This window comes from Miscanthus floridulus, chromosome 16 (genome assembly GCF_019320115.1).
Source record: "Miscanthus floridulus cultivar M001 chromosome 16, ASM1932011v1, whole genome shotgun sequence".
NCBI lineage: Eukaryota > Viridiplantae > Streptophyta > Magnoliopsida > Poales > Poaceae > Miscanthus > Miscanthus floridulus.
In genome coordinates this window covers 89,930,953-89,958,916 of record NC_089595.1, presented here as the reverse complement: position 1 = coordinate 89,958,916, position 27,964 = coordinate 89,930,953, and the positions used below count along the sequence as shown (strand labels likewise).

The window sequence follows — 27,964 nt, the reverse complement described above, 5'->3', positions numbered from 1 at the left end:
GACTACTGCCTCGGCTATTCCGACTCCGACGACGAAGGGACTTACGATCCATCTCGTGAGTGCTTCCACGTCGGGCTCGGGATGCCAAGGGCGGGCGAAGAGGACGAAGGGACAGGCAACCATTCCCCGCCCCGGGCAAGGGCGGGCGATGCCACGCCTCCGCGTCTCGAAGCCCCGGCAGTACGGAACGAGAATCCAGTCCGCGGGGGGCATCAACGCCCAGACCTGGAGCAGCTCCGCGAGCTTCAAGCCAAGGTCGAACAAGACCGACTCCTTCTGCAACAGCTTTGGGACACTCTTGAGCAGGAGCAGCAAGGGCGTAGTGAGGGCAGAGGAGCCCGAGGGAGGGCCCGCGACGTCCATCACCGCATCAACGACAACGAGGGGGGAGAGCCACCCCCAATCTTTAATCGCGCTAGCCAGAATGTCGCAGCCATGGGATTCACACCATTCTTCCTGATCTAAGTCATCTGGAGCCTAAGAAATACCCCGAGCCGAGCCACGGGATTCACACCGTTCTTCCTGGTCTATGGAGCCGAGGCCATCCTCCCCACTGACTTAGAATACGGTTCCCCGAGGCTACAGGCGTACAACGAGCAAAGCAACCACACCACCTGCGAAGACGCCCTCGACCAACTGGAGGAAGCCCGAGACGTCGCGCTGCTACACTCAGCCAGGTACCAGCAAGCCCTACAACGCTACCAAGCCCGGCGCGTCCAAAGCCGAGACCTAAAGGTGGGCGACCTGGTGCTGAGACTGAGGAAGAGCAACAAGGGCCGCCACAAGCTGACCCCACCCTGGGAAGGGCCGTACATCGTCGCTCAAGTGCTGAAGCCCGGGACCTACAAGTTAGCCAACGAGAAGGGCGAAATCTTCACCAACGCTTGGAACATAGAACAGCTACGTCGTTTCTACCCTTAAATTTCCAAACGTTGTTTACATTGTTTCTCGAAATACAATAAAGAAGCGTTCTTAGTTGTTATAATCTTTCAGGGAACCCCCTTATAGACAAGTCGATTGTATAGAACCTAAGGACAGTACGATCGTCTCAAAGGTGAAAAGGCCAGCCGAGCCGTGAGAACGGCCTACACCTCCGGGCAACGGCAGCTCCCTCACCACCTTTTCACCCAAAGGACAGCATAGGCTCCGAGGAAGTTCTGTACAGAGAGCTTGTCTATCAATAGGGGCTCGACGCCATAATAGCGCTATAAGGGAGACTCGGCTATGCCTCTGCAAAGTCGAGCCTCCCTCGGGGGCTAAAAAGGGGGAACCCCCTAAGTCCCGAACACCGTTAGTCCCGAACACCGTTTGTTAATGGTCTTTCAAAAAATTTCTATGCCAAACTCTCTCACGCTCCGACGGGACCTTCTCAAGAAACCCAAAGACCAAAAGCTTGTCTTGAGGCCAAAGGGCCGGTTGAGTCGTGAGAACAGCCTACGCCTCTGGGCTACGGCAGCTCCCTCACCACCCTTCGTCAAAGGACGGCTTAGGTTCCGAGGAATTTCTTTGCGGGTTCCCAAGATCGAGACAGAGGGCACAGGCTCGGAAGTAGAACAGAAAACGGTTAAAAGACGCACATACGCAAATACTTTAAAGGCCTCGACGACCACAAAAACGTCATGGTATGGCAACTAACTCAATCCGGTTACATGGCCCCTTTTGGCCCAGGACAAAGCTCAAGGATCGGCGGCCGGCGCGGGAGGGACCACCTCTTCTTCAAATAGACCGGCCAGCGCTGTGCCAGGTGCCTCGGCCGCCTCCAATAGCTTCACGACCTCTGCATCAGCTTCCTCGTCATCTTCTGGCAACACGTAGCCGTCGCTGACAGCCTCGAGGTTAATGGCGTAGTGCGAGGAGACGACGGCCAGGGCGCGCTTGACGCCCGTGTGCAACGCCCCCCGGAGCCTCTCGTGGACGCGACCGCTCAACGCAATCAGGCGGCTCCCAAGGGAGCTAGCCGATTGGACTCCCTCGACGTCCAGGGCCTCGCAGGCGGTACGGGCAGCGCTGCGCAGCGCCTCATGCTCCCGGACCTCAACATCCAGCGCCGCTTGTGCTGCGACGGAGGCCTCAGCCGCCTGGGAGGCCTCTTTCTCCAGATCTACGTCGCAACGAGGGGTCAGGAGTCAAACGCGAACCAGAACAAAAAGAACAAGGAGCACGGTTCAGCGGAACTTACCCTCGTCCTTGCTCTTCTAGTCTAAGGCCTCGACCCGAGAGGCCTCGGCCGCCTTGGTAGCCTCGGCCAAGGCGACTTTCGTCAGCTGATGCTCGCTCTGCTCCGCACCCAACTGCCCGGCTATGGCCTTGGCAGAGGCTGTCGCTTCTTGGGCCCGAGACCTGGAGGCGTCTCGCTCCTCCTCCAGTTCCTTGATCTTCGCTACCAGAGGGGCAGACTGCTCTTTAGCCGTGGCCAACTCGGCCTGAATGTCAGCACAACGAAGGCGGAGGTCCTCCACTTCTGCACTCCATGCCGACAAAAGCCCCTGGGCATCGGCGAGCAGGCCCTTTTGCCGCCGGAGCTGGTCCTAGATATCCCTCTCCCTTCGTAGGAACACCAATTTCCCAAGGGATCGGGTCTCGAGCTCCTAAAGAGGCAAAACAAAAAACGCACGTCAAACACTGCGAGGGGGCTCGGAGAGAAAACAACGCGGCACGAGAGAGGAAAGTACTTACCTGGGTGACACCAGGCAAGTCCCCTCCCATAATAGTCATCGCTGTCTGCAGCGACCGCACTGCCAGTTGGCGGTACTGCTCGAGGGTATCCCACCGCCCCCCTCCGCGGTATCTTCAAGGGCGAACACAGGCTCCCCCTCGGGATCAGCCCGGTTCCGCCAGAAAACACGCGGGAAGTTCCACCCACGGGGCTCGGGCCGTAGCCGGACAAGGGCCAAACTCCCCTCGGCGGGATCTGGGACTGGCTGCTCCGCGGTACTGGCCGCCTCGACGTCCGCCGCCTCCTTCCCATGGGAGGAATTATCAGACGAGATCGTCTAAACCAGGGGCGGCGCCAAAACTTGCTCCGTCTCCACCTCCATCGCCTCGGCCTCGACGGACCCAGGGGCTCTGGCCTCCGCCATCTCTACCTTGGTGGCCCCGGCGTCCACCGCCCTGACTTCAGAGGTCTTGGGGGCTCCGGCCTCACCCTCAATGGCCTCGGCAATGGTGGACGCCCCAGCCTCCTTCGCCCCAAGACCCACGACATCGCGAGGCGTGGGCTCCTCCTCCTCCACTCGCTCCACGGCTGCCTCGGCACCCTTTTCCTAGGCAGCCGCCTCCTCCGAAATGGCCCCGCCCGATGCCGCGCCACGCTGCACGCCAGCCTGCGCCTCCGTTGCCTGATGGGTGGAGGAGCTAACGTTCACCTTGAGCGCCTTACGGGGCGCCAAGGCAAGATCTTCCACCAGATGCTTCTGGCTAGAAGCAAAGACACTCCCAAGGTCAGCATGCGACCAAGGGGCAAACAAGAAGTACTACGGACTCCACCAGAAAAGACGCTTACCGCGAACGGGGATGCAGCCGCTTTGGTACCGCCAGCCTCCTCTGCAACGGCGGCGGTGGTGGCAGCAGCACGGCCTCTGTGTCCACCAGTGCCAGCTGGCCTCCGCCGGACCCCGGCATCTCCTCGACCCTTCGCGGAGACAATGGGGTCGCCCCCACCGTCGCTCGCTCCACCTCCACCGTCGAGCCCACTGGGCTGATGGCACGCTCCTCCGACACCCGCGCCTCGGGCGGTCCGGCCTCGGCCCCAGGACGGGCCGCCACCGGCCCCGGGACACCTCCTCCTCCTAGGAGCGTCACGCTCCTTGCCAGCGCCCCGGGCACCATCTCCCTAATGTCGGGGAGGTGTTCCAGGCAGGTCGTCCCCACCTCGCGCCCGCCGCCATCGCCCGAAGAATCCGACACCGACGACGAGGGAGACAGCTCCAACGGGAGACCATCGAGCTTCTGACGTCGGCGACGGGCGTCCAGCTTTTTGCGTGCGAGGAGCTTCTTCGTGCGCTTCGCCTCCTTGGCATCTTTCTTCTTCTTCTCCTCCTCGGCGCGCGCCCTATTCACGGCTCGCCGCCGGGCGTCCTTGGGAATGGGCGGCGGGGAGTCTCGCACGTCCCTTATCCCCTGTGGGAATGACGAAGTAAGACAACAGACCAAAGAGGCAAAAAAACAAGAAGGCCGCGAAAGCCTCGGCAACATCCAACTTACCAATGAAATGTGCCCCCACGACGGGCGCATCGGGAACGGCATCAAATCGCCAATCTTCGGCTTCCCATCTACCGCCTCTCTCACTCGACGCAGGGTCTCGTCGTCGGTAAGGGCGAAGGCGGACATCTTAATACCGGCGATCGGATCGCTCGGCGTCATCTCGAACAGCCGCCGCCGCCGAGCCATCAGCGGCAACACCCTCCGACGGTGAAAAGCCGCCACGACCACGGCCGCCGAAAGGCCGCGGTCACGCAGCTTCCCTAAGGCCCTCAAGAGCGGCTCCAGCCTAGGCTGATCAACCTTGATGACGCCGTATCCCCATTTCTCTGGCTGACTCTCTACAACCCGCCCGGTATAAGGGGGAAGTCCTCCGTCGTCGTTGCAGAGGTAGAACCAGCTGTCATACCAACGATGGTTGGACGATGACAGCTGGGCCGGGATGTAGAGGGACTACCGGTCTTGGCGCACGTGAAGAGTGCAGCCGCCGGCTCTCAGCACCTTCCGAGCCCCCCTCGTTCCCCCCGGCTTGGTGGTGAATGTCGCTCGGAACAAGTGGAGCCACAGCTCCTATTGGGGAGCAATCCCCAAGTACCCCTCGCAGACGGCGACAAAGATGGCCGCCTACGCGATGGAGTTGGGGCTGAAGTTGTGAAGCTCCACGCCATAGTAATGCGGGAGCACCCGCATGAACTGATCCACCGGCGACCCGAGGCCTCGCTCGTGGAAGACGACGAAGCTCACCACGTAGCCGTCACGCGGCCTCGGCTCTGACTCGTTCCCCGGAGCTATCCACTCCGGCTCGTCAGGGTCGGTAATCGGGCGAAGAAGACCGGCCTCCACGAGTGACTACAGCTTCTCCTCGGTGACATCAGACCGCTCCCAGGGATCCGCCGAGAGGATGACGGGACCACCAGCCATTGCGCGGCGGAGGACGCTGCTACGGCGGTAATCTCTCTCTCCCTCTTTCTTTCAGTCTCTCTCTCTCGCCCTTCTCCTCCCCGCTCTATGCTCTCAACAACGGCACGGAGACAGCGAAAGCGAACGCGGAAAAGGTAAGGAGGGGGAGGGCGAGGCTCTTTGCGTATTTATGCAGGGACGAGACGAAACCACCGGGCGACGAAATCGGGGAAGTTTCCCCCAAAAAATCCGCTGCGGTTACCCAGATCCGGTCTTACCGCCCACGCGCCCACTCCCTCCTCATTAATCGCACGTGCAGTTACGTCCCGTCGGCTGACGCCACGTCGCGTCCAACCACAGCAGCAGCAGGCGCCGTTTCGCCTCCCCGAAAAGGCCGCCTCAAAAGACGCGCCTGCCGTTGTTAGCCATAGGGAGAGAAATAACCCCCACCCGATTCCTTTCAGGTGAAGGAACCAGGCACCGAGCCCACTACGGTCCAGGGGTTCGAAGGCTGGGCCCCCAGGGGTTTCGACAGCCGCCCCAGGGCAACAGAGTCAGGGGCGACTACGGGCGAGCCCGTACCAGGCCGAGGCCCAAGCAAGCGAAACGCTTGGGACGCCCTGTGTCGTGTCCGAGACCGGCAGGGAGGTCTCCGAATGGGATCCCACCGTAGGGAGGCACCGAGCCACCGAGGCCCAGCGAACGGCCTCGGCACCCACTAGAGAAACCCTCCGGTACTCTTGGAGCGCGTCTCCGGACCGCTAGCCGACCCCCAGCGAACGGGGTACGGGCCTCCACTCAGACTTACCCGATAACAGCTCACCGGAAATGCCATCGCTCGCACCCACCGAGGGTAGCGTGGCACATTCCACCCCTCCTTCCGAGCGAAAAGGAAGCGCGAGGGTCGAATAAAAAGTCAGGAGAATCCCTAACGGCCCTCTTGCTCCACGCAGAGGCTAAGGGACTCTTACTGCAAAACATTGCCGAGGCCCAGCGACTTGGGCTCGCACACGAGGGGGCTCGGCAAAACAAACCCTCCTTTCGAGCGAAAAGGAAGCGCGAGGGTCGTTCAAAAAGCCAGAAGAACTCCTGACGGCCCTCTTGCTCCGTGCAGAGGCTAGGGAGCTCCTTCTGCAAAAGACGCCGAGACCCCGCGACCTAGGCTCGCACCCGAGGGGGGCTCGGCAGACAGACCCTCACGCGCGAGGGGCAAACCAAAAGCCAGGGGGACCTCTGACCGCTCTCTCGCTCCGTGCGAGAGACTCGGGGGGCTCCTCCTGCAACTTTGCTGAGACCCAGCGGCTCAGGCTCGCACACGAGTGGGCTCGGCAAACAACCCCCCGTCCGAGCGAAAAGGACATGCGAGGGATGAACAAAAAAGCCAGGAGGACCCCTGACCGCCCTCTCGCTCCGTGCGGAGGCTCGGGGGCTCTTCCTGCACCCAAGATAAAGACAAGCGACTCAAGCCTGTTACGGTCCAGGGGTTCGAAGGCTGGGCCCCTAGGGGTTTCGACAGCTGCCCCAGGGCAACAGAGTCAGGGACGACTACGGGCGAGCCTGTACGAGGCCGAGGTCCAAGCAAGCGAAATGCTTGGGACGCCCTGAATCATGTCCGAGATCGGCAGGGAGGTCTCCAAATGGGATCCCACCGTAGGGAGGCACCGAGCCACCGAGGCCCAGCGAACGGCCTCGGCACCCACTAGAGAAACCCTCCGGTACTCTTGGAGCGCGTCTCTGGACCGCTAGCCGACCCCCAGCGAACGGGGTACGGGCCTCCACTTGGACTTACCCGATAACAGCTCACCGGGGATGTCATCGCTCGCGCCCACCGAGGGTAGCATGGCATCTTCCACCCCTCCTTCCGAGCGAAAAGGAAGCACGAGGGTCGTACAAAAAGCCGGGGAACCCCTAACGGCCCTCTCGCCCCAGGCGGAGGCTAAGGGGCTCTTCCCGCAGCATCGTCGAGGCCCTACGATCCGAACTCGCACCCACGGGCCCGGCAAACACAATATAAACCCCTCACTCGAAAGAGAAAAAAGCCCCTGGAGAAGTGAAATCACTCCTCCAGGGCCTCAGGGGCTACACCCGGCGGGTGCGCTCGCGCGCACCCACCAAAAACTCGAGTACAAAACACTATCCTAACAGGAACTATCAAGAGCCAATTCTCGTCAGAACCTCAGGGGGAGTGCCTCCACTCCCCCCAAGGCTCGGGGGCTACTGTCGGATACCGTGAGAAGGGGTACCCTAAGCAAGAACCAAAAAATGACTGCTTAGACTTCATAAAGATCGAAACCAGCTAAACACCGCTGGCCTCGGCCGATTCTCCGACTCGCCCGAGGCCCCCTCACCGCTGACCTCGGGCGATCACCCACCGTAGGCCTCGGCCGACCCCCCCTCGTCGCAGGCCTCGGCTGGGTCGCCGACCCTCCGTCTCGCGCGAGGCGGGCTCGGCAGCACTCCGCTGCCTCTTCCTTCACCCGTCCCTCTGACAAAACGTCGTGTCGCATTAACTCAGCCAACTGCTGCCCCTGACATCGGCCGCATGCTCGGCACAGTACGGCGGAATGGCCGATGGGACAGGAGGCAGGGCTGGGCAGGGGTTACCCGCCACTGTGCCAACCGCTATGCACATGGTTGACGCCCATGCCTCACTGTGCTGCCAACTCCTGCTCCGAGAACAACGCGGCGTGGGGAGCCACGTCTGGGATACTGTGGCCTCGGAATCAGTACCTAGGACCAATAATTCCCTCCAAGGCCTCGGCAGTTTGCTTCAGGGGCTCGACAGCCTGAGGATCCATGTCCGCCGAGCCCCCCACGATGGCTCGGCCTCGGCATCTGCAGAGCCACGGCTCCCTACGACGTCATCGCACGATGACCAGCACGTCGCCCGCCATGTCCTGCCTCAAGCTGTACTGGAGCCCCACGACGCACAAGATCAAGTATGACCGGCGCGTCACTTCTGCACGACAAGGACGGGGCCACTCCATCGACCATACCACAACAGTGGCCGGCTACAGGGCTCGGACACGCCACCCCCATTTATAGAGCGCTATGTATGTACGTTCCTGGTTCTCCCTTAGAGTATAAAAGGGAGGGACTGGGGCCATTTCAAGAGAGGGCAACGAGTAGAAAGACGAACACACCGATAGAACTACACACTTCTACGCTGCTGGAGAACAACGCCTCAAGCAGCCCGCACCACCCTCGCCGAGACCTGGGGCTAGCTCCCTCTCTCACCTAGCTTGTAACCCCCTACTACGAGCACTCTGGTGCAAGGAATACAAGATTGATCCCTCAGACTGGACGTAGGGCCTCGATCGCCTGAACCAGTATAAACCTTGTGTCTCTTTGCATCACCATCTGGGATAGGGACACGCAGCACAAATTCACTCGTTGGTTAAGGGACCCCCGGTTCCAAAACACCGACACCGCGGATATCCACCCCAAACCCGATCCGTTGCCATCCTTACCCCTGCCCCTGCCCCTTGCTGCCTGGCATTGCACCCATCCTCGTGCACAGTGTAGAAGCTACGAGAGACGGCCGGTCCAAAAGGCGCGCGTAGCGTAAGGGGCCCACCTCAACAGGCTGGCCGGCTGCATAGACGCGCGCCAGGCGCCACCCGCCGCCGTGTCGGCCTTCACAGGCCCAGAACCAGCACCCTCCAGAGCATTCCAGAACCCCAATCCAACGGCCAAGATCGCCCGAGCCCGAACCTTCTAGACCCGCCATCTCCTCAATAAAACCTCCTCGGCTCCTCCCCGTGTCCCACGTCTCGTCTTTCGTCTGAGAAAAAAAAGGTTTCCACGAACCAATCTCTCTGCAACTGCAACCAGCAGCACGACCTGCGAGGGTTCGAAGGAAGGAGTAGTAGTAGTTTTTCGTTCGTAGAAGAGGAAGAGATGGCCAAGGGGGAGGGGCCGGCGATCGGGATCGACCTGGGCACGACGTACTCGTGCGTCGGCGTCTGGCAGCACGACCGCGTCGAGATCATCGCCAACGACCAGGGGAACCGCACCACGCCGTCGTACGTCGCCTTCACCGACACCGAGCGGCTCATCGGCGATGCCGCCAAGAACCAGGTCGCCATGAACCCCACCAACACCGTCTTCGGTACGTGTCAGATGCCATCCTCTTCCTTTCCCTTTTCACTTTGAACTTGGAACGCAAACTAGCACTAGCGTTGCTTGATTCCATGCTGCGGATGCGGAGTTTAACACTAATCATTGATGCTGCGGAGTTTTACATTAATCATGACGCTTCAGATGCTTGTAGATCTACTGGAATTTGTTTTAGTGAGCAATTTCTACTCTGTTTCAATTAGGAACATGAGCAGCAGTAACCTTAAACATCTGATTTGTTTCAATTAGCTACTTTGTTATTTTCTCCATATGAGTAGGATAGTTTAACAACTAGGGGGATGCGAGTCGATCTGTGGAATTTGTTGCTCAAAATCAGATGCTGCAGTCTCAATGTAATCCTCTGTTTTTCGAACTTTGTAATAGCAATAACTGCAGTAAGTTTTTTCGATCAGATTTGCAATCAGTAGTTACCTTTGTCGCCTCTGGTGTAGCTACTCTAGATCCGTTTAGCGGTTTAGGTGGATTGCACCGCGTGCAATTACATTTTTGAACTGAATTTGTGCTGGAACGCTGTCCTGTAGAAAATTGTCACTGTCACCTTTCGTTGGTTGGTAATTTCAGACTGCAGTATTCGAAAATGTGCCGTACCTGATCATTGATTAAAATGTGCCTTACCTGATCATTGATTTTAATATTTAGCTGATTTACCGTATTGAGCGTGTGTTTTTCTGCCGTCATTTGACGGCCCTGCTGTTTTATTTTAATATTATTCAGCTCATTTATACCGTATTGAACGTGTGTTTTTCTGCTGTCGTTTGACGGCCCTGCTGACTGATGTCTTTCTGGATGCATGCAGACGCGAAGAGGTTGATTGGTAGGAGGTTCTCGGACCCGTCCGTGCAGAGTGACATGAAGCTATGGCCGTTCAAGGTCGTGGCTGGCCCTGCCGACAAGCCGATGATCGTGGTCAGCTACAAGGGCGAGGAGAAGCAGTTCTCCGCCGAGGAGATCTCCTCCATGGTGCTGAACAAGATGAAGGAGATCGCCGAGGCCTACCTCGGCTCCACCATCAAGAACGCCGTGGTCACCGTGCCTGCCTACTTCAACGACTCCCAGAGGCAGGCCACCAAGGACGCCGGCGTCATCTCCGGGCTCAACGTGATGCGTATCATCAACGAGCCCACCGCCGCGGCCATTGCCTACGGGCTCGACAAGAAGGCCACCAGCAGCGGCGAGAAGAACGTGCTCATTTTCGACCTCGGTGGTGGCACCTTCGATGTGTCGCTCCTGACCATCGAGGAGGGCATCTTCGAGGTGAAGGCCACCGCCGGTGACACACATCTGGGTGGGGAGGACTTCGACAACCGCATGGTCAACCACTTCGTGCAGGAGTTCAAGCGCAAGCACAAGAAGGACATCAGCGGCAACCCGCGCGCGCTGCGGCGTCTGCGGACGGCCTGCGAGCGGGCCAAGCGCACGCTGTCGTCCACCGCGCAGACCACCATCGAGATCGACTCGCTGTACGAGGGCATCGACTTCTACACCACCATCACCCGCGCCCGGTTCGAGGAGCTGAACATGGACCTCTTCCGCAAGTGCATGGAGCCCGTGGAGAAGTGCCTCCGCGACGCCAAGATGGACAAGAGCAGCGTGCACGACGTCGTGCTCGTGGGCGGCTCCACCCGCATCCCCAAGGTGCAGCAGCTGCTGCAGGACTTCTTCAACGGCAAGGAGCTCTGCAAGAGCATCAACCCCGACGAGGCCGTGGCGTACGGCGCGGCTGTCCAGGCCGCCATCCTGAGCGGCGAGGGCAACGAGAAGGTGCAGGACCTGCTCCTGCTTGACGTCACCCCGCTGTCCCTGGGCCTGGAGACGGCCGGCGGCGTGATGACCGTGCTGATCCCTCGCAACACCACCATACCGACGAAGAAGGAGCAGGTGTTCTCCACCTACTCCGACAACCAGCCCGGGGTGCTGATCCAGGTGTACGAGGGAGAGCGCGCCAGGACCAAGGACAACAACCTCCTTGGCAAGTTCGAGCTGTCCGGCATCCCGCCGGCGCCCCGCGGCGTGCCCCAGATCTCGGTGTGCTTCGACATCGACGCCAACGGCATCCTGAACGTGTCTGCGGAGGACAAGACGACGGGGCAGAAGAACAAGATCACCATAACCAACGACAAGGGGCGGCTGAGCAAGGAGGAGATCGAGAAAATGGTGCAGGAGGCGGAGAAATACAAGGCGGAGGACGAGGAGCACAAGAAGAAGGTGGACGCCAAGAACTCCCTGGAGAACTACGCGTACAACATGCGCAACACCATCAAGGACGACAAGATCGCCTCCAAGCTGGGCGCGGACGACAAGAAGCGCATCGAGGACGCCATCGACGGCGCCATCAGCTGGCTGGACAGCAACCAGCTCGCGGAGGCGGATGAGTTCGAGGACAAGATGAAGGAGCTGGAGAGCATCTGCAACCCCATCATCGCCAAGATGTACCAGGGCGCTGGCGCGGACACGGGCGGCGCCGCGGGCATGGACGAGGACGCACCGGCCGGCGGCAGCAGCGGCGCTGGCCCCAAGATCGAGGAGGTCGACTAAGCTGGCCCTGTGCATCGAGGGGTCCGAGATGCGTAATGCTTCCTCGCTCTTTGGCCGATCGTGTCACTTGTTAGGAGTTGTCGTGTTGTCGTGGTAGAAGTTGAACTTGAATTTGTTTGGGAGCAGTTTGACTTTGAGGTTGTGGTTAAAAAATGCTGAGCTTTACTCAGCCTTTGAATATGATGATGCTTCCTTAATTGTTTTCCCCTTTCCGTCTAGATTGGATATCTGTTTTGTGTGTTTGCATATTAAGAAGTGATGATCAAGCTGCAGGGTCTCTCCAGCTGAGCAGGCGCACTGACAATTGTGCACGAAGGATCATCAGAGACGCACAGAGGACGTCTTGTTTGCTTGTCACCATGATGGCTCAGGACATATGCTAGCTAAAAAAGTGTAGTACTTTTTGTGAGAATTTTCACGACATTGTGAACACACCTATTTTTTTTTTCTTTAGCTTAGCATGGTGAATATTACTTGATGATAACGATCCTGATCCCAAATATTTGATTTCCATTAGTTTTTTCTCATGCAAGCAGTGAGCACAATTGCATCCTCAACTGCCATATTCCGTGATTAGCACCATAGCAAGTTGTCAGAATTTGACAGGTTGCCATTATTATTTTTCCTAGCATAGCTCCATCGGACAACCTAAAATAATACAATTTTAACACGGTATCACGTTTTAGTACTTTAAGTTTAACCAATTATAGGTAAAAAAAGTATCTATGTTTATATCAAATAAATACCACCCGATTAATTACGAGATGTATTTTCATAATAAATTAATTTAAAGACGTAACTGTGAATATTTTTCGCTAAAAACTTGGTCAAATGTGAATCACTTTGCATTCTTTTCAGGACTGAGGGAGTAGTTCCTTTTTATAACATAGGATGTAGCTAAATCCCTTGAGTTTTGTAAATTGCAATCCATCACCTAAACAATAAAACCATCCCTACAACCTAGCAGTAGCAGTTTTATGATCTTTGCCCCCATCTACAACCTCTATGCCACCTCCTTTCGTACCCCTCTGTAACGCCCCAGGCCCAGGACAACAGCTAAGATCCACTCTCCCGAGGAATGGATCACGCCTGCTAATTAACTCATTTGCGCTTTCGTCCTCGCTTCGCGCAAAAAGTTCAAACCGAAGTTCATTAGCTTTCCATGGCTCGGGTTTTTAAGTTGGTTCGGCTCAGATTCAACTTCCGAGGTGGTACTACTTCCGAGGTGGTACAGTGTTCCGCGACGCTACAGTAACCATCAACCCAGGCTAGGCTGCCTCACATCACCCTGCGCTACAGTGTCATCCATTCGGCCCAGCCCACGACCGGCCCAGTTAGGGGGTCTCACATACACCCACCCTTAAGAACTCGACGTTCTCGTCGAGGACCGAACCAACCTACCTACTTACCTAAACGTGGGACAAATGTCCAGAATCGCCTCTCTCTTGGCTCACGTTTTATATTCCCAGCTCCTCGGCCCAAGTGCTACTTGTCCGAGCTCCCAAGCCATATATCTGTGAAACCGCGAGACTCTCGGGGTCCACGTCCATATTCCCAGCTCCCCGATCCAAGTGCCATGCTAGCCATGCGCTACCTGTCCGAGCTCCCGAGCCATACGTTCGTGAAACCGCGAGAGTTGGCTCTGATACCATTTGTAACGCCCCAGCCCGGGAAAAACGGCTAAGATCCACTCTCCCGAGGAATGGATCACGCCTGCTAATTAACTCACTTGCGCTTTCGTCCTCGCTTCGCGCAAAAGGTTCGAACCGAAGTTCATTAGCTTTCCATGGCTCGGGTTTTTAAGTTGGTTCGGCTCAGATTCAACTTCCTGGTACTACTTCTGGTGCTACAGTGTTCCGTGACGCTACAGTAACCATCAACCCAGGCTGCGCTGCCTCACATCGCCCTGCGCTACAGTGTCATCCATTCGGCCCAGCCCACGACCGGCCCAGTTAGGGGGTCTCACACCCTCTTCGTGCCATTCTCCCAGTACTCCTGCCACATAGGCACCGCCGCGCTGGGTAGGTCCTCATCTAGTTCCATGTGACATGGTAAACATCTCTTTATGCTCACCGGGGTTTTTTTTTCAAGGGAATACTCACCGTATTTCTGTGACATGGTAAACAGCTATGGTAAACATCTCTTTATGCTCACCAGTTTTTTGAGTGATGGTGCCCTAGTTCTTCTAAAGAACGGCAACAGATTTACCGAACCATTTTAGGTGAAAAAAGAGTACTTGAAAAAAAATAAGTCACCTAACAAAAACAGAGGTAAAAGAAAAAGAAAACATAAAAATGGGGCTGTTGCCACCGCAACGAGTGAAGGACAAAGTATTTAGTAAAAAAATCCACATGTTTCGGAAAGGAAGAGAGTAAATACTAAATAGTATCACAAGGCGAAAATCAGCCTTGGCTGGTTCGTATCGTTGTTGGTTCGTGAAGAATTACTGCTGGTTGGTTTATGTGAGAGAAAAATACTGTTCCGGCTATAAATTTACGATCGTTTACGACAAGCCACAACCAAACGAACAGACTGAATGTTTATGACATCCATCAATTAATGGATGAATAATCTAGTGAGTGAAAACTAGGTACCAAGAATATAACATCAAGGAATAATATGATCAAGTTCCCTGGTCTGTCGAAAATACTCTTTTTGTTTTAAATTATAAGTTATTTTTAGTTTTTTTAGGTACGTAGTAAAAGCTATGTGTCTAATATAGCGTGTACCATACGTAGAAAACCCGGAATGACTTGTAGTTTAAAACGAATGGAGTATGACACAAATACAAATGAATGACTCAACACTCTTAGAAGATCCTAGATAAATTAGTTGTCATCATGACTCCCGCTGTCAGGGAGTGTTTGGTTTGAGCTACTAAACTTTAGTAGCTACTAAACGGTTTAGTCACTTTTAGTAACTCCAGAGTTACTAGAGAGGACTAAAGCCCTTTTAGTAGCTTTTAGTCATAGCGTTTGATTAAAAAGTTACTAAAGTGACTAAAAGCTACTCCCTCCATCCCAAATTGTAAGTCATTCCAAGAATCTTGGAGAGTCAAAGCATCTCAAGTTTGACCAAGTTTATATAATAAGATAATAACATTTATGATACCAACTAAGTACCAATAGATTCTTTGTTAATTATATTTTTATAGTATACCTATTTGATGTCATAAATCTTTGTAATTTTTTTTATAATTTTGGTCAAACTTGAGAAGCTTTGACTCTCCAAGATTCTTGGAATGACTTACAATTTGGGATGGAGGGAGTACTAAATTTAGTAGCTACTAGACGAACCAAACAAGCCCTCGGTATAGAACCCACCACCAAAGCTCTCATGCCCACCGATGAACACGTCACTACTTGGATGAGTAACCGCAGCTCTTTGATTCAGACAGCCTATGCAACAGCCATATGGACAAAACCCAATTGTGCAGGTGCAGCACTGGTAAACATGGAGCTCGTTCTCAAGATTGGCATCTATATTCAAAGACGGTTGGGGAATAAGCAGTAAAGCTGTAATACAGCAGGCTAATCCATATTCAAAGACGGTGCACTTCTCGGTGATCTCTCCACGCTGTCTGGAACTCTGGATATCTCTTGTTGACGATACGCCGATACGCAGAGCCATTTGGACATTCTTCTCCTCAGACCTCGGGGCTTGGGAAATTTACATTTACCTTTCGGCAAGGGTGCCGGCTCTGTAAACCGCCAGCTGTGTGCATTGTGGTCATAGACGTAGACGCTCTATATTAATTTAGCAACATATTACAGAAATGGGACAGAATGTTCCCCAGTCAATGTTCTGGAGTGCACGCATGGTAGCACAATTCTCATGCGAAACCTACTTTAAGCATTAAAACTTACAAGTTTGTGGAGCAGATTGTCGGGCATGCTTCGCTAGTCTATGAGCTACTCTATTAGCTTGTTGTGGAATCTTTCAAAACTCATCTTGAGCTTCAGAGTTTGAGATAATGTGAGCTATTGAAGGTCGGAGCTTCCAGTGTGCGGGTTGTTGTAAAGGATCTCTTTTCTTCAGAGTGTCCACAAGTAGTTGACAATCTGAGAAGAGCTTGTACTGTTGTTGCTGCAGAGCTTTCAACACATGAGTTGCTAGCTGAACAGCTAGAGTTTCAGCCTGGAGAGGGCCGTCGACATCCATCACCTGCGCTTTGATCATCAAGGATTGATGACCTAGAACCTGTAAATTAGACAAATAGATGCCCAGTCCAGCTAGGGTAGGCGCTGCAATGTGTGACTCCGGAGGAGTGGATGCATCCACGTAACAGTCAGGGATGATACATGATTGTGCAGGTTCACCAGTGCTGTATGAACCAGTTGTCGGAGCTATGGTTGCTGGTTCCATCTCTAAATTATCAACAGGGACAACTGATGTTGCCCTATCCTCGCCCGCCTGTGGTTGATTCACCTGTTCTGAACAAATGTCAGCCTTAGTTTCATAGAGCACTTTTTTAGTGTTCCATTTTTTCCCATTGAACCTCCAGTCATTTCTTGCTTTCCATATATACCAAAGAGTGGTAAAAACCTTTTGCATGATATCAGGAGAGGTGTGAATAGGGAGGATGTGGGAAATTGACTCTTGAATGCCATCTTCCTCATGTGGTAATGTGTCTGTTCTGAGTGGAGGATCAGAACCAAACCATACAGCTCTGGAAAAACCACAATGAAAAAATAAGTGTTGATCAGTTTCAGGCTTACCACAATCTTTGCATTTGTTCTGTATGTGTTTGGAGAAAGAAGCAGCTCGATTCCCTGTTGCAAGTGCTTGTCTCAATAATCTTCTAGGGATATCTCTCTCCTCCTGACTAGAAAGGTACCTGTATGCTTCTTTAGTTGTACAATTTCCTGAGTTGGATGGAATCCATATGAGTTGATCCGGTCTCTGGCTTGGTGCTTGAGGAAGAACCTCTTTCCCTGACAATCAGTTGTCATCGCAACCTGCACCATCGATTGGCAATGTAGGAGCCAGCCACAATCGCACCACTGCCGCGGCAGTGGTGTTTATATGAAGAACGTGATGTTTATAGACCAATCTGCGCAAGAACCGAACCGGAGAGGAATCGGAGTCCGGTTGGGATTGGGAGATCGCCTAGCAGGCATATTATTCTGATGATCGCTTTGCTGGTATCGGTATCTTTGTTTTAGTTTATATGTATTGTCTCACTTCTTCAGTTGTGATATTATAGCAAAACATGATATACCATTGGACGCTCCTAGACCTACATGATATACCATTGGACGCTCCTTAGACCTAGCGAAGTAATTTTGGCCCTGTTCAGCTTACCACATACCCAACTTGTTAGACTTCTTTTTTTTTTTTAGTCGGAACAGTATTTCTCTCACAAAGAACAGTGTTTTTCAGTCAGTTTCAAAGCCAAACACAGCCAATGAATGTTTGGATGTTCCATGATTCCATCGATCGATTTAACATGGTTCCAAAACCCAAATCACGTTGGTTTCGGAGCAGGTTCACATTTAGAGTTAAATGGTACTCCTATAATTTTTTAAGTAATGGTACCTATAGTTAAAAATGTCAGCTAATGAAAAGTCAAATCTTTTTGAAACAAAAATAGCAATAAGATTCTCAGGCCGATTGGAACCATAGCATACAATACGCGATAGTGGAACAAAGATAACCATGAGAAAAAGTGAAAAACCAAAGCACAAGATTAAAAAACAGCAAAAGATTAACAAACCATGGATGCATTGGAAGTTGGAGCAAAATCCCACGAGGTGGTTCGATACATGACTAACAGCACAATATTTCGCTGACAAATACTTTGACATGTCTATTAGGTACTACAGGTAGGAAAAAACAGACACTGGAACAGAATCTGGCCGCCAGCTTCATGAACTTGAAATGCTCTATTTCTTCTTGTCAGTGTGCGTACCAGCCGATCTGCACATACCAACAGAAAATTCAGTTAATACTGACAGTTATGCAGCATAAAGGAGGATCTCTTCTATTGAGCCAACATGAAGACGCTAATATGAACAATGTTATGAAACAATTCAAACATATTATTAAATGCCAACATAAAATCCATTTCTATTAGATACGATGGTCCAATGATAGTGTCCACTAAAAATAGACAAAAATATACAACTGACCAGATAGTAGAAAAACAAGACATGTATATATAAGCAGTTCAGACAAGATTAGGGTACTATAACACTATGAATACAATCAATAAGCACTAGTCATCTATACACAAACTCATTACCAGGTAATGCAAATGGCAGGATAAATATGCAGAACTTAAATTGATGTGCATTAATGAAATAACAGTCGTTGGAGTAAGAGTAAACCGTAATTATGCAACAAATTAGCAGAAGCAACTGACTAGAAACATGCTAAAGCATCTGCAGGAAAAAAAAAGACAGGCTACCAAGCAGTATTCTAGTTTTATCACAACAAAGTTTCACATTTACACACCTCATCTTCCTGAGGACACCCGCCATCTCCTCTCTCTTCTTCTTTGCCCTCTTGTGAGTTCCAAGCTTTCTCTTGGCGACCTTCAGAGCACGCTTGTCCTTGCCAACCTTCAGAAGCTCAGTGATACGCTTCTCATACGGAGCAAACCCAGCAACCTCTCTGATCAGGCCCCTGACCATGGACACCCTCTTCGTTGCTTTCTGCATACCACATGAACTTAGAATAGAGGACACAGCAAATCTATCACATAGGAACACACACTACTTGTACTAGTCATTTACAAGTGCAGACACTAAATCATAGGCTTTTACAAGTTAAATAAATGAAAGCAAAATATCTCAGTATTTGGTAGGGCACATGGCAGCAAATTCAATATATGAGAAACAACAGGCAACCTTCACATTCACACAACCCTTTAGAAACAAATTCTACTAAAGCATGTAGATCAACATGTCTTACACTGTCGTCAGCAATCAAACCTTCCATCCGCATAAAGTAAACTGGAGCTCCAAAACTAGTATTGCAGATCCATCAAACTGTGTTTTGTCGAATTGGAAAATGAACAAGGACAAGATTAAAAACACAACGAACCCTCAGATTCTTGCATACGAGCAGCAAGCATGATCCTAGTCACAAACACACATCCTAGACAACCCAATAAGCCCTTATTTGGATGGATCTGTATCCACTTCAATCCACATGTGTGTTGGAGTTCAATTCCACTCCAATCCACTTCAACACATGTGGATTGAGATGAATACATGCGCATCCAAACAAGGCCTAAAGCGAAACTTTACACCGCACAAACTATCAACTAGTAAGATCTTCTCTGCATCCTAAACCCACAACAACTAACAACTAATCACACCACCACTACCACCCGCTATATCAACGTGATGACCCTAAAAAGGCTGAAAGTTGGCTTACCCCCTTGCGGTGGGACGGGCGCGGAGGCAGCTCGCGCTTGGTGACGACATGGCCCTTGTTGATGCCCACGAAGAGGCCCGACTTCGGTTGCGGCGGCGCCATGAGGACGAACCCTTTCCTGTGCGCGCACACAAACAAGCGGAAATGAGCGCGTACGCAAGGAGAGAGAGGCTAGGTTTCAGATCGCGGCGGCGGCGGCGCGGGGAGGGGGGCTTACCTTACCTGTAGAAGTGAACCGGCTGCTACCGAGGAGAAACCCTAGCGGAGTAGATCCATTATATAGGCGACGCGGAGGTGGCTTCGCGGCCGGAGGATACTGGGCTGGGCTGAGATTGTTTCATTCTCCTTTCCGGGCCTTTTATGTTATCTGGGCCCAGGTTTTCTTAAGAGGATTGTGATTAGTAAGTTGGGCTCGTGTGGGTCGTTATTCGTTAGAATTTTTGGAGTTTGCACTATGGGGATGAGCTGGCTTTGTGCGCGGGACAGCTTATTTGGACTGCGGTGGGCAGCCGGAGCCGGCCGGGGTGGCCACTACTACGAGATAGGACACAGTTATTACGATTACGATTTTCCAGTCATAACCCACCCAGCCACCTCTCCGTGAGAGGCATGGGACGTGGAGGCAAAATATTCAGCGCAAACTATATTTTTAATATTATCATGAAAACTCCCTTCCAAAATATAGTTAAGAGTTTTTAAAATGTTTGAAACTATGCACATTCACAGTGCACCTATTGATGGACGTATTGCCACAAAATTTGAGATTCAAACTCCATCTAAAAAATCATATGAAAATAATAAATTCCAGATGTATATGCATTAGGCAACAAATTCCTAGAAAATTGTCTTCTGATGAATATGCACCTAAAATTTGTTATTTTTTGTATGATTTTTTACAAAACGTGTTCGATGTCAAATTTTGTGGCAGTGTTCATCAATAGCATCACTATGGATGTGAATAATTTTATTTTTTTAAAACTCTTAAGTATGTATTCAAAGATTTAGTTTGCACTGAATATTTTGCCTCAGATATGAGTCTCTTTATTATTCATGTCATGAACCTAGTTCTTTTTCATATACCTTTTACCAAATAGTGGGAAACCTATCCTTCCATTCTTATATACCATTCCCACCTATCATAACTGAAAGAACCGAGGATGCCGCTTAGAGGGGGTGAATAGACGTTTCTAAAAATTCAAACCTTCAAAATACGGAAACGATTAGTGTTGGAGTTTCCTCCTAATCAGAGAAATAAACCCTCACGAGTTAGCTAACAGAGTAAACACGGTATATGTAAGGTATGTAGGAGCTAAAACTCTGCGCCACAAAGGTTGGAAATAAGATTGAATAAAAACAGCAGAGTCCACAAATACCAGACGTCTCCGTGAAAGTGCAATCAAGTCTTAATTGTGGGCTTTGGTGATAATGACCACGCAGTTAGAGAACTAATGAGATTTATCGAGATGACAAGCAGGGAATTTATATTCGAGGATGCTACACAAAACGGAGGAGCCCCCTATTACAAATGTTGATGGCTTCAAACTCAAAGGAGGTTTAAATTCTTTTATATTTTGAATTCGAGTATAGAAAAAGTCGTACTATAAAGGGGAACACAATGCTTAAGCTAACATGTGCTACCAAGTGCTCAAACATACACATGCATTCTCAGATTTACAACCAAGACAGTCTAAACTTCACTCTTACCCTTGCTGCCTTGACTGGTGCGGCACTGCCGCACTTAAGAGAGGCACTGCTACGACTTAAGTGACCGTTGGGGCTGAGGGGGTATTTATACCAATCCTCTTCCTTCCCAACGGCTATCTTCTTCCTTCTGCTCATTCCAGCTCGTCCAAAACAGAAAATGAGCTCTCTCTCTCCCTCCATTAGTGACCTTGAGCGCTCAAGCAAATCCATTGATTTTCCCATCAATCCTTGAGAGAAAGGGTCTAAAACTCGATTAGAGAGCAGCTTCATTGATTCCTCAACTCAAAAGAGCACTTGGTTCACGTTTTGGCCAACGATTGTGTTTGTTACTCTTGGAGCTTAGCTCCTAGCCGGCTAGAGCATCGCCCGTGGAGCTTGACAACTTATGTCGCAGCCCCAGAAGGTTTGTAACTATCTCTTGAAGCTAGTAAACTCACCCCTCATCTTAAGAGTTAAATCTCTTGACTTAAGAACGGGGAAGGGTTGGAAAGCCCTAAGCCTTAGTGGCTAACCTCAACAATGTGGACGTAGGCAAGCCTTGGTGGCGAGCCAAACTACAGGATAAATCATTGTGTCTCATGTGCTTGATTTACATTACTTGCATGTCATAGTGTTGTTAAGGTGATTTCTAGGGTTTCTAGTCGATCTACTTGTGTGTGGTGTTCCTACTACTTCTAGCTAACGATCTGTGACTATTATACCTGTAGTCAGCTGAGAAATTTCTCCGATCTAAGTTTCCATCCACTGATTTTGAACTGTGACTCGAAGTTGTCTGTAGTTGCGGTAGTACCACTGTTCTGGCCCGACAGTGTCACAGTCCGACAGTGCCACAGGGTGAAATTGAAAAAAGTTTGAGTGTTTGTTTTGATAGGCCTATTCACCCCCTCTAGGCCAACCAGAGATCCTACACTCTGGTATACATGGGTTCTGCCCGATCAGCTCTCAACTTGATCCTTCTAATTTCTCCTTTCACACCAAGTTGCTGGCACTTAGTAGTAAGCTGTTCACAAGCTCAAGCAACACAAGTGGATCACAAATACTCAATGAAAAGAGAGATCAAAACACACGATGTGTTTTACCGAAGTTCGGCCTCTGTCGAGACCTACTCTCCGTTGAGGGGGCTACGAGCGACCCAGCAAAGGTCAGCTCTAGAGAACCATGAAGGCCACTCTAGCTAGAGTCTTTTCCAACTCCTTTTTCCTCCTTCCACTAGCTTTATTCCTTCCCTTTGTGGTGGTGGAATCAAACCGTTACAAACTTTCTGAGGCACACCACAATATCTTGGGTGCTCTCCAGCGACACCTAGCCATCTAGGACTGAAGAGTCCAAGAGCAACAAATGTAAATCACGAGATCAACAATATGCACAAGTGCTCAAGGGTGGCTTGCTCTCAAATTTGAATATCTCTTAACCCAAAAGATGGATTTTGCAAGATTGAATCAATCACTCACTAAGAGAGGGTTGGAGAGTGTTCTCAAGGCTAAAAACGTGTGAGAGAGTCAGCAGAATCAGTAGCCTCTAAAGGTGGCGGCTAAGGGGGTATTTATAGCCCCTTTCAAAAACTAATCGTTATGTGACCATTGGGTATTACCAGACACGTCCGGTATCAATTGGCCGTATAGCCCCAACGGTCACTTTGTAAGTGACGCTCGAGACGTCGGAACTCCCGACAATCGTCGGAACTCCCGACCCCCGGAACTCTCAACTCACGTCAGAACTCCCAACGAGCCAAGCCGAGACAACGAAAAAATTGCTGTGACTGGGCAAATACCGGACATGTCTGGTATTATCGGTGTTTCGAACAAACACCGGCTAGTAAATTTATAATTGATGTGCGTTAGGCCCGAATGGTGCACTAAAGGACACAAGATTTATATTGGTTCGGGCTGAATGTCCCTACATCTAGTCTGTTGCTGCTCGTGTTATTAGCACTGAAAAAGGTTCGTAGTAGGGGGTACAAATGGTCGAGAGAGGGACTGGTCCCAAGTCTCTGATAGAAAAGATCGAAAGGATGCCAAGAGCTTGGTCGCTGCTTGGCTGCGTGTGTGATGTGTTGTGCATGTGTCGAACTGGTCTTTGTGTGAGTCATCCCTCTAGTAGGGTGCCCTGTCCCCCCTTTTATAGGTTAAGGGGAGTAGGGGTTACATGCTCAGGGAAGAGAGAAGAATTAGGGGCAAGGAAAACCCCTTCGAAGGCATCGGGTCTTCCCTTTCCTCTGAGACAGCCCGGCTGACATGGGCAGACGGTGTCAGGGGCCGACAAGTTCGCCGGATACCTATGTGATGATGATGACACCGCGCCCCTACTCGATCAGCAAGTGGTTACATCTCGTCCCACCCCCGCAGGCAGCGTGTCGGACAGGGGTGTCGACCTACGACCCTATGGGGAGCGGGTGGTGCGGTGACTGCTCGGTTGTCACTGTAGAGGATGGGAGTCCCCCCTTGGAATGTAGTGGTTGTCGTATGTCCGTGTCGGGTTCTGCACCCGAGGGCTGAAGGCGGCGCCTACAACACTGTTTGGGCAAAGAGCAAGCGCCTGCAACACTATTCCGGCTCTACCACGCCTGGAAGGGTCTAAAGCGCCCGTCCCGTCGTGCCCTGACAGTACTACCCTACAGCGGCATAGGGCATGGTCCTCGATGCCGTGGTTGACCCAAACGTATTGTCTTGCCCTATGCCTATCATCACGAAGGAGCAGGGCGCAGTTGTTAGGCGAGGCGGAGCTAGCCCTTGGTTGTTGTGCGAGGCGAAGCCCACCCTTGGTCGTCGAACGAGGCGAAACCCGCCTTCAAATGTTGGGCAAAGCAGAGTCTAGCCCTCGGGGGTCGGGCGAGGCAGAGTCTGGCCCTCTAGGGTCGGGCAAGGTGGAGCTAGCCCTCTACCATCGAGTGAGGCAGAGCTCGCCCTTGGGCTTTGGGCAAGACAGAGCCTAGTCCTCAGCTGTCGGGCAAGGCGGAGCCTAGCCCTCAAGGGTCGGGTGAGGCAGAACCTAGCCCTTGAAGGTCGGGCGAGGCAAAACTGATCTTCCATCGTTTGGGCAAGAGGCACAGTAGTGTTCTCGTTTGATCGATAGTGCCGACATCCGGTGTTTATTAGTTCCACCCCGTTGGGTACCTCGGTATTAGATCTCCGATAGTAGCCCCCGAGCCCCCGGGTGATTCGGGCCGATTCACTCGGGGGGTGTTTTGACTGGCTAGAGGGTACATGTGAGCGCACCCGATGGGTGTAGCCCCCGAGCCCCTAGGTGATTCAGGCCGAATCGCCCAGGGGGTGTTTCGATTTACCAGAGGGTGCGTGCGAGCACACCCGTCGGGTGTAGCCCCCGAGCCCCCCGGTGATTCGGTCCGAATCGCTTGGGGGGTGTTTTGATTCACCAGAGGATACACGCGAGCGCACCCATCGAGTGTAGCCCCTGAGCCCCTGGGTGATTCTGATAGAATCGCCTGGGGTGATTTTGGACCCTTCGCGGGTAAGACAGTGAGATTTGGTTTTTGTAAATGGGATAGTTTTAAGGGAACCCTGGTATCCCATTCACGGGGATATCGTCCAGGGTTAGCCTGGTCGGGGCTTGACTACCAGTCGAGGCCCTACTGATGCTCGTGTCCCTAGGTTCTGGTTGCTTGTGGGCCCATCCCTTGTTGGGATGGCCGTTGAGACTGTTGGGCCAACCTTTGGACTTCTAGGCCTAGGTGGGCCGAAGGGAAGGCCCTTTGTCCCATATTCCCTCGGTGGGAAAAGAGTCCGGTCTGCTCGGGAAGGTGAACTGTCCAGTGCGACTTCGGTGGGAGAGGATAGGGATCACGAGCGCATATCCCGCGAGGTGACACGGCGGTGCACGTGGTAGGCCCGGAGATCAAGGCGGATGGTTGCCCTTCTCGCATCCATCGCCCCCATAAAACCACAGGGTTCGCCCCCTAGGTTTCGTATTCCGCCTCCTCGCCTTCATGCCTACAGCCTCCGCCTGTCAATCGCCTTAGCCTCCTACACCCGTACTGTCACCGCCGTCAGGCTCACATCCATGTCGCAACCACCATCGAGCTCGCACATGCGTTGCAGCCGCCGTCGAGCTCGCGCCCGCATCGCAGCCGCCGTTGAGCTCACACCCACCTTTTCCTGACGTCTCGATGGAGCCGTGGGGCAGATCCAGCATTACCCCTTGGCGTTTGGAGGGCCTCGTCCACCATGGCCTCCTTTGCTCGTTGGCCACCGCTGAGGGGTGGCTGCTGCCTGGTGATGAGGACAAGCCATCACCGCCCGAAGGATATGTCATGTCCTTTGTTGTCTTCCATGAGCGGGGATTCGCCATACCTAAGCATAAATTCCTTCGGGGGCTATTGGATTACTACCAGGTGGAGTTGCAATACCTTACTTCCAATGGGGTCCAACATATGGTGGTGTTTGTTGCCCTATGTGAGGGCTTTCTGGGGATCGATCCCTACTTCGATCTGTGGCGGCACTTCTTCACCGCTAGTCTGTTGAAGAGGCACGTTGGGAAGAAGGAGGTGAGTGTGCCGATGGGATGTGCCAGCATCCATCTGTGCCACACCAAAGCGAGTGACTACCCGCTGATGTGTCTATCGACCTCCAACAAGGGGTGGCATTCATAGTGGTTCTACGTCAGGGATGATGTGAGTGCCCCCTGCCAGCATACTCTGGGCGCCTCATCGAAGAGGCCCCAGGGTCGTGGAAGTGGGGCGTCCCGATCAAGGACAAGAAGCACATCAACAACCTTCTTGCCGCCCTCCATACTCTGAAGGACACGGGCGTGAAGGGATCGGGGATCATTGGCGTCTACCACACGAGGAGGGTGGCGCCGTTGATGGCGCGCGCTTCCCCTATACCAGATGGTGCCTGGAGCATCGTTTGAAGGGATGGTGCTCGTCGATGATGCACTTCCTCCATCCGAGGTGGCGTAGCGCATTAAGGAGGCGGTGGAGCCTTCGAAGGACTCCGTCGGCATCATCCTTAACCATGTGTATCTGGTGCCAAGGCATCCCCCAATGCGGCTGGAACCAGGGTTTATGGACTTTGTAAGTTTTCTTTCCCCACACTCTTTTTTTGCTTGAATTTCTGACCCCTTGATGCTAACTTTGGGATGGCGGGCCCAGCTGAGGAGACTATCCTTCAAGGACAGTCCGACCTCGATGCCAAAGGACCTGGTCCTGGCGGCAGCAAATCGTATCGTGGTCGAGTGGGACAAGAGGACTAGGGAGCTCAAGAAGAAGGAGATGCAATGGAAGCAGCAAGCACAGGATCGAGGGGAGGTGGTAAGCAGTGACGACGATGACGACGACGATGACGACGACGATGACAAGGTAGCCGCCAACATGGATTAGGACGTCCTGGAGGACGAGGACACGCTGACAAGTGCCCACCCATCCATGCAGGGACCCTTCCTATTCCATGCGGAGGGAAGCGAGTTCGTGAGGTTGGAGGAGGTGGGACGAACCTCTGGCCCGTCCTCGGGGCCGACAGGAGCCAGAAAGTCCATCACTTCACGCGGGGTGCTGATGGAGGATTAGTGGATGGGAGGAGGCGGACCTACCACCACCCCCAAGGTGTTGATGGGGGGCGGCTCTGTTGCCGCACCCCACGAGATGATGGAGGCGGGTGGATTTACTGCCCCGCCCAAGGCATTGACGGCGAGGGGCGGCTCCATTGCTGCACCCTCAGAGATAAGGGAGACGAGCCCCCCTGCCTGGGAGTAGGGGGCAGGCTCAAAGCAGTCCCACCTAGACGAGTCAGGGCAGGGGGCTGGGGGTTCATCCCCAAAATGCTCCCGCCGCTCAAAGGCGCCAGAGTAAGCCACTGATTCCCCCATTTTTCCTCCTTTTTTTACTTTTCTATTCTGACCTTATGCCTTTTACCTTCGTGTAGATTCTTATGGATGGGCCGCTCTCTAGGACTGGTGCCCAAGAAGAGCCTTGCCCTTCACGTAGGACAGGTGGCGCTGCCCGACGTCACCCCTGTTTCAGGTAGGAGTGGCGCTGATGCTATGGCCTCGTTGGCCGATCCGGTGGCGCTCGTGGTGGCGTCTGCGCCCTCGGTGGTTGCCGTGCAGGTGGCTTCTTCCGTGGTGGGTGCGGCACCGCTAGCCAGGGGTCTGGTGTAATCGGTGGAGGTGGCCGTGACCATGCCAAGCCAAGAGCAGTCAGACGTAGCCATGATGGCATCCGAGGGGGTGGCATAATCTGTGCCTCTGGTGACCCAAGCGACGGTGCCTGCTGTGGGCCGGGCAGAGGAGGGCGCGGCCGGGGGGTCCCCAACCCTGACGAGCCAGGCGCAGTCGGATGCAGAGGTGGTGGTGTCCGAGGGAGTAGCACAGTCCGTGCTACCGAAGGCCCCGACGGAGGTGACCGCGACTGTGACAAGCCCGGTGGGGTCGGATGCTGCCATGGTGGCGTCCGAGGGGGTGGCGCAATCCGCGTCACCGGTGGCCCAGGCTACGGCGCCCGAGGCAGGCCGGATGGAAGAGGACATGGCTGGAGGGTCTCCGGACATCGTGGTGGTGGTGGAGAGGACTCGCAGGAGGTCGTCCCTAGCCCAATTGTCGGGGGGCAGCCGCTCCCCTGTGTGGGGCGAGTCGCCGCTCTAGTGGATGACCGCTCAGGACCCAACATCGGTTCTTTTTTCACTCGACGATGCTGCCGAGAGCCTAGAGCAAGAGAATCTTGACATTAGGTTCTTGGCTATGATGGATGCCTTGACCTAGGCCAATGGTGCCCTGCGCAAGATCCTCGTTCCTACTGGAGGGGTATCCGCTTAATCTTCTCCCTCGTTTTCTTCTTTCTCCATGTATTTTTGTGTTTTTGTATTTTTGATATCGATCTTCTTTTCAGTGTATCGTTGCTCGTAGCTGGAACAAATCCCAGTTCCTCCGTGAGCAAAAGGCGGAGTGGGACCACCTTACCGAGGAGGCCCGGTTGCGGGGAGATGTGGGCGCGCAGCTTGCTGCCGCCTAGCAGCGGGAGGTCGAGGTGCGTTAGGATGTGAAGGAGATCCATGGGATGTTTGAGGATTTGTCGGCGAGGGTGAAGCTGGACGAGGAGGCGACCGCCAGGCTCTGAAAGGAGCGGGATGAGTTGCTATAGAAGGATGCCGCG

The 27,964-nt window shown here is 53.0% G+C and overlaps 3 protein-coding genes across 4 annotated transcripts; 1 reads left to right on the top strand and 2 right to left on the bottom strand.

Annotated features, from left to right (window-relative positions):
• Positions 1-8,860: 8,860 nt before the first annotated feature.
• Positions 8,861-11,993, top strand: LOC136511567 (heat shock 70 kDa protein 4-like). The gene is made up of 2 exons (XM_066505611.1): positions 8,861-9,211; positions 10,037-11,993. The coding sequence occupies exons 1-2, from the start codon at positions 9,001-9,003 to the stop codon at positions 11,773-11,775; spliced, it is 1,950 nt and encodes a 649-aa protein (XP_066361708.1). The 5' UTR covers positions 8,861-9,000; the 3' UTR covers positions 11,776-11,993.
• A 3,058-nt stretch (positions 11,994-15,051) lies between these two features.
• On the bottom strand, positions 15,052-15,668 carry LOC136511006 (uncharacterized). Its single transcript, XM_066505260.1, has 3 exons — positions 15,642-15,668; positions 15,428-15,521; positions 15,052-15,254 (listed from the first exon to the last, which is right to left on the bottom strand). Exons 1-3 carry the CDS (start codon positions 15,666-15,668, stop codon positions 15,052-15,054), a joined length of 324 nt encoding a protein of 107 aa, XP_066361357.1.
• Positions 15,669-17,482: 1,814 nt separating this feature from the next.
• Positions 17,483-19,463, bottom strand: LOC136512803 (large ribosomal subunit protein eL36x-like). 2 transcript variants are annotated; one of them, XM_066506802.1, is made up of 4 exons: positions 19,376-19,463; positions 19,159-19,276; positions 18,232-18,431; positions 17,483-17,694 (listed from the first exon to the last, which is right to left on the bottom strand). In XM_066506802.1, exons 2-4 carry the CDS (start codon positions 19,258-19,260, stop codon positions 17,661-17,663), a joined length of 336 nt encoding a protein of 111 aa, XP_066362899.1. In that variant the 5' UTR covers positions 19,261-19,276; positions 19,376-19,463; the 3' UTR covers positions 17,483-17,660. The 2 variants fall into 2 exon arrangements, with proteins under 2 accessions (XP_066362899.1, XP_066362900.1); XM_066506803.1 differs by having other exon boundaries at positions 19,381-19,408.
• Between the last annotated feature and the right edge of the window lie 8,501 nt (positions 19,464-27,964).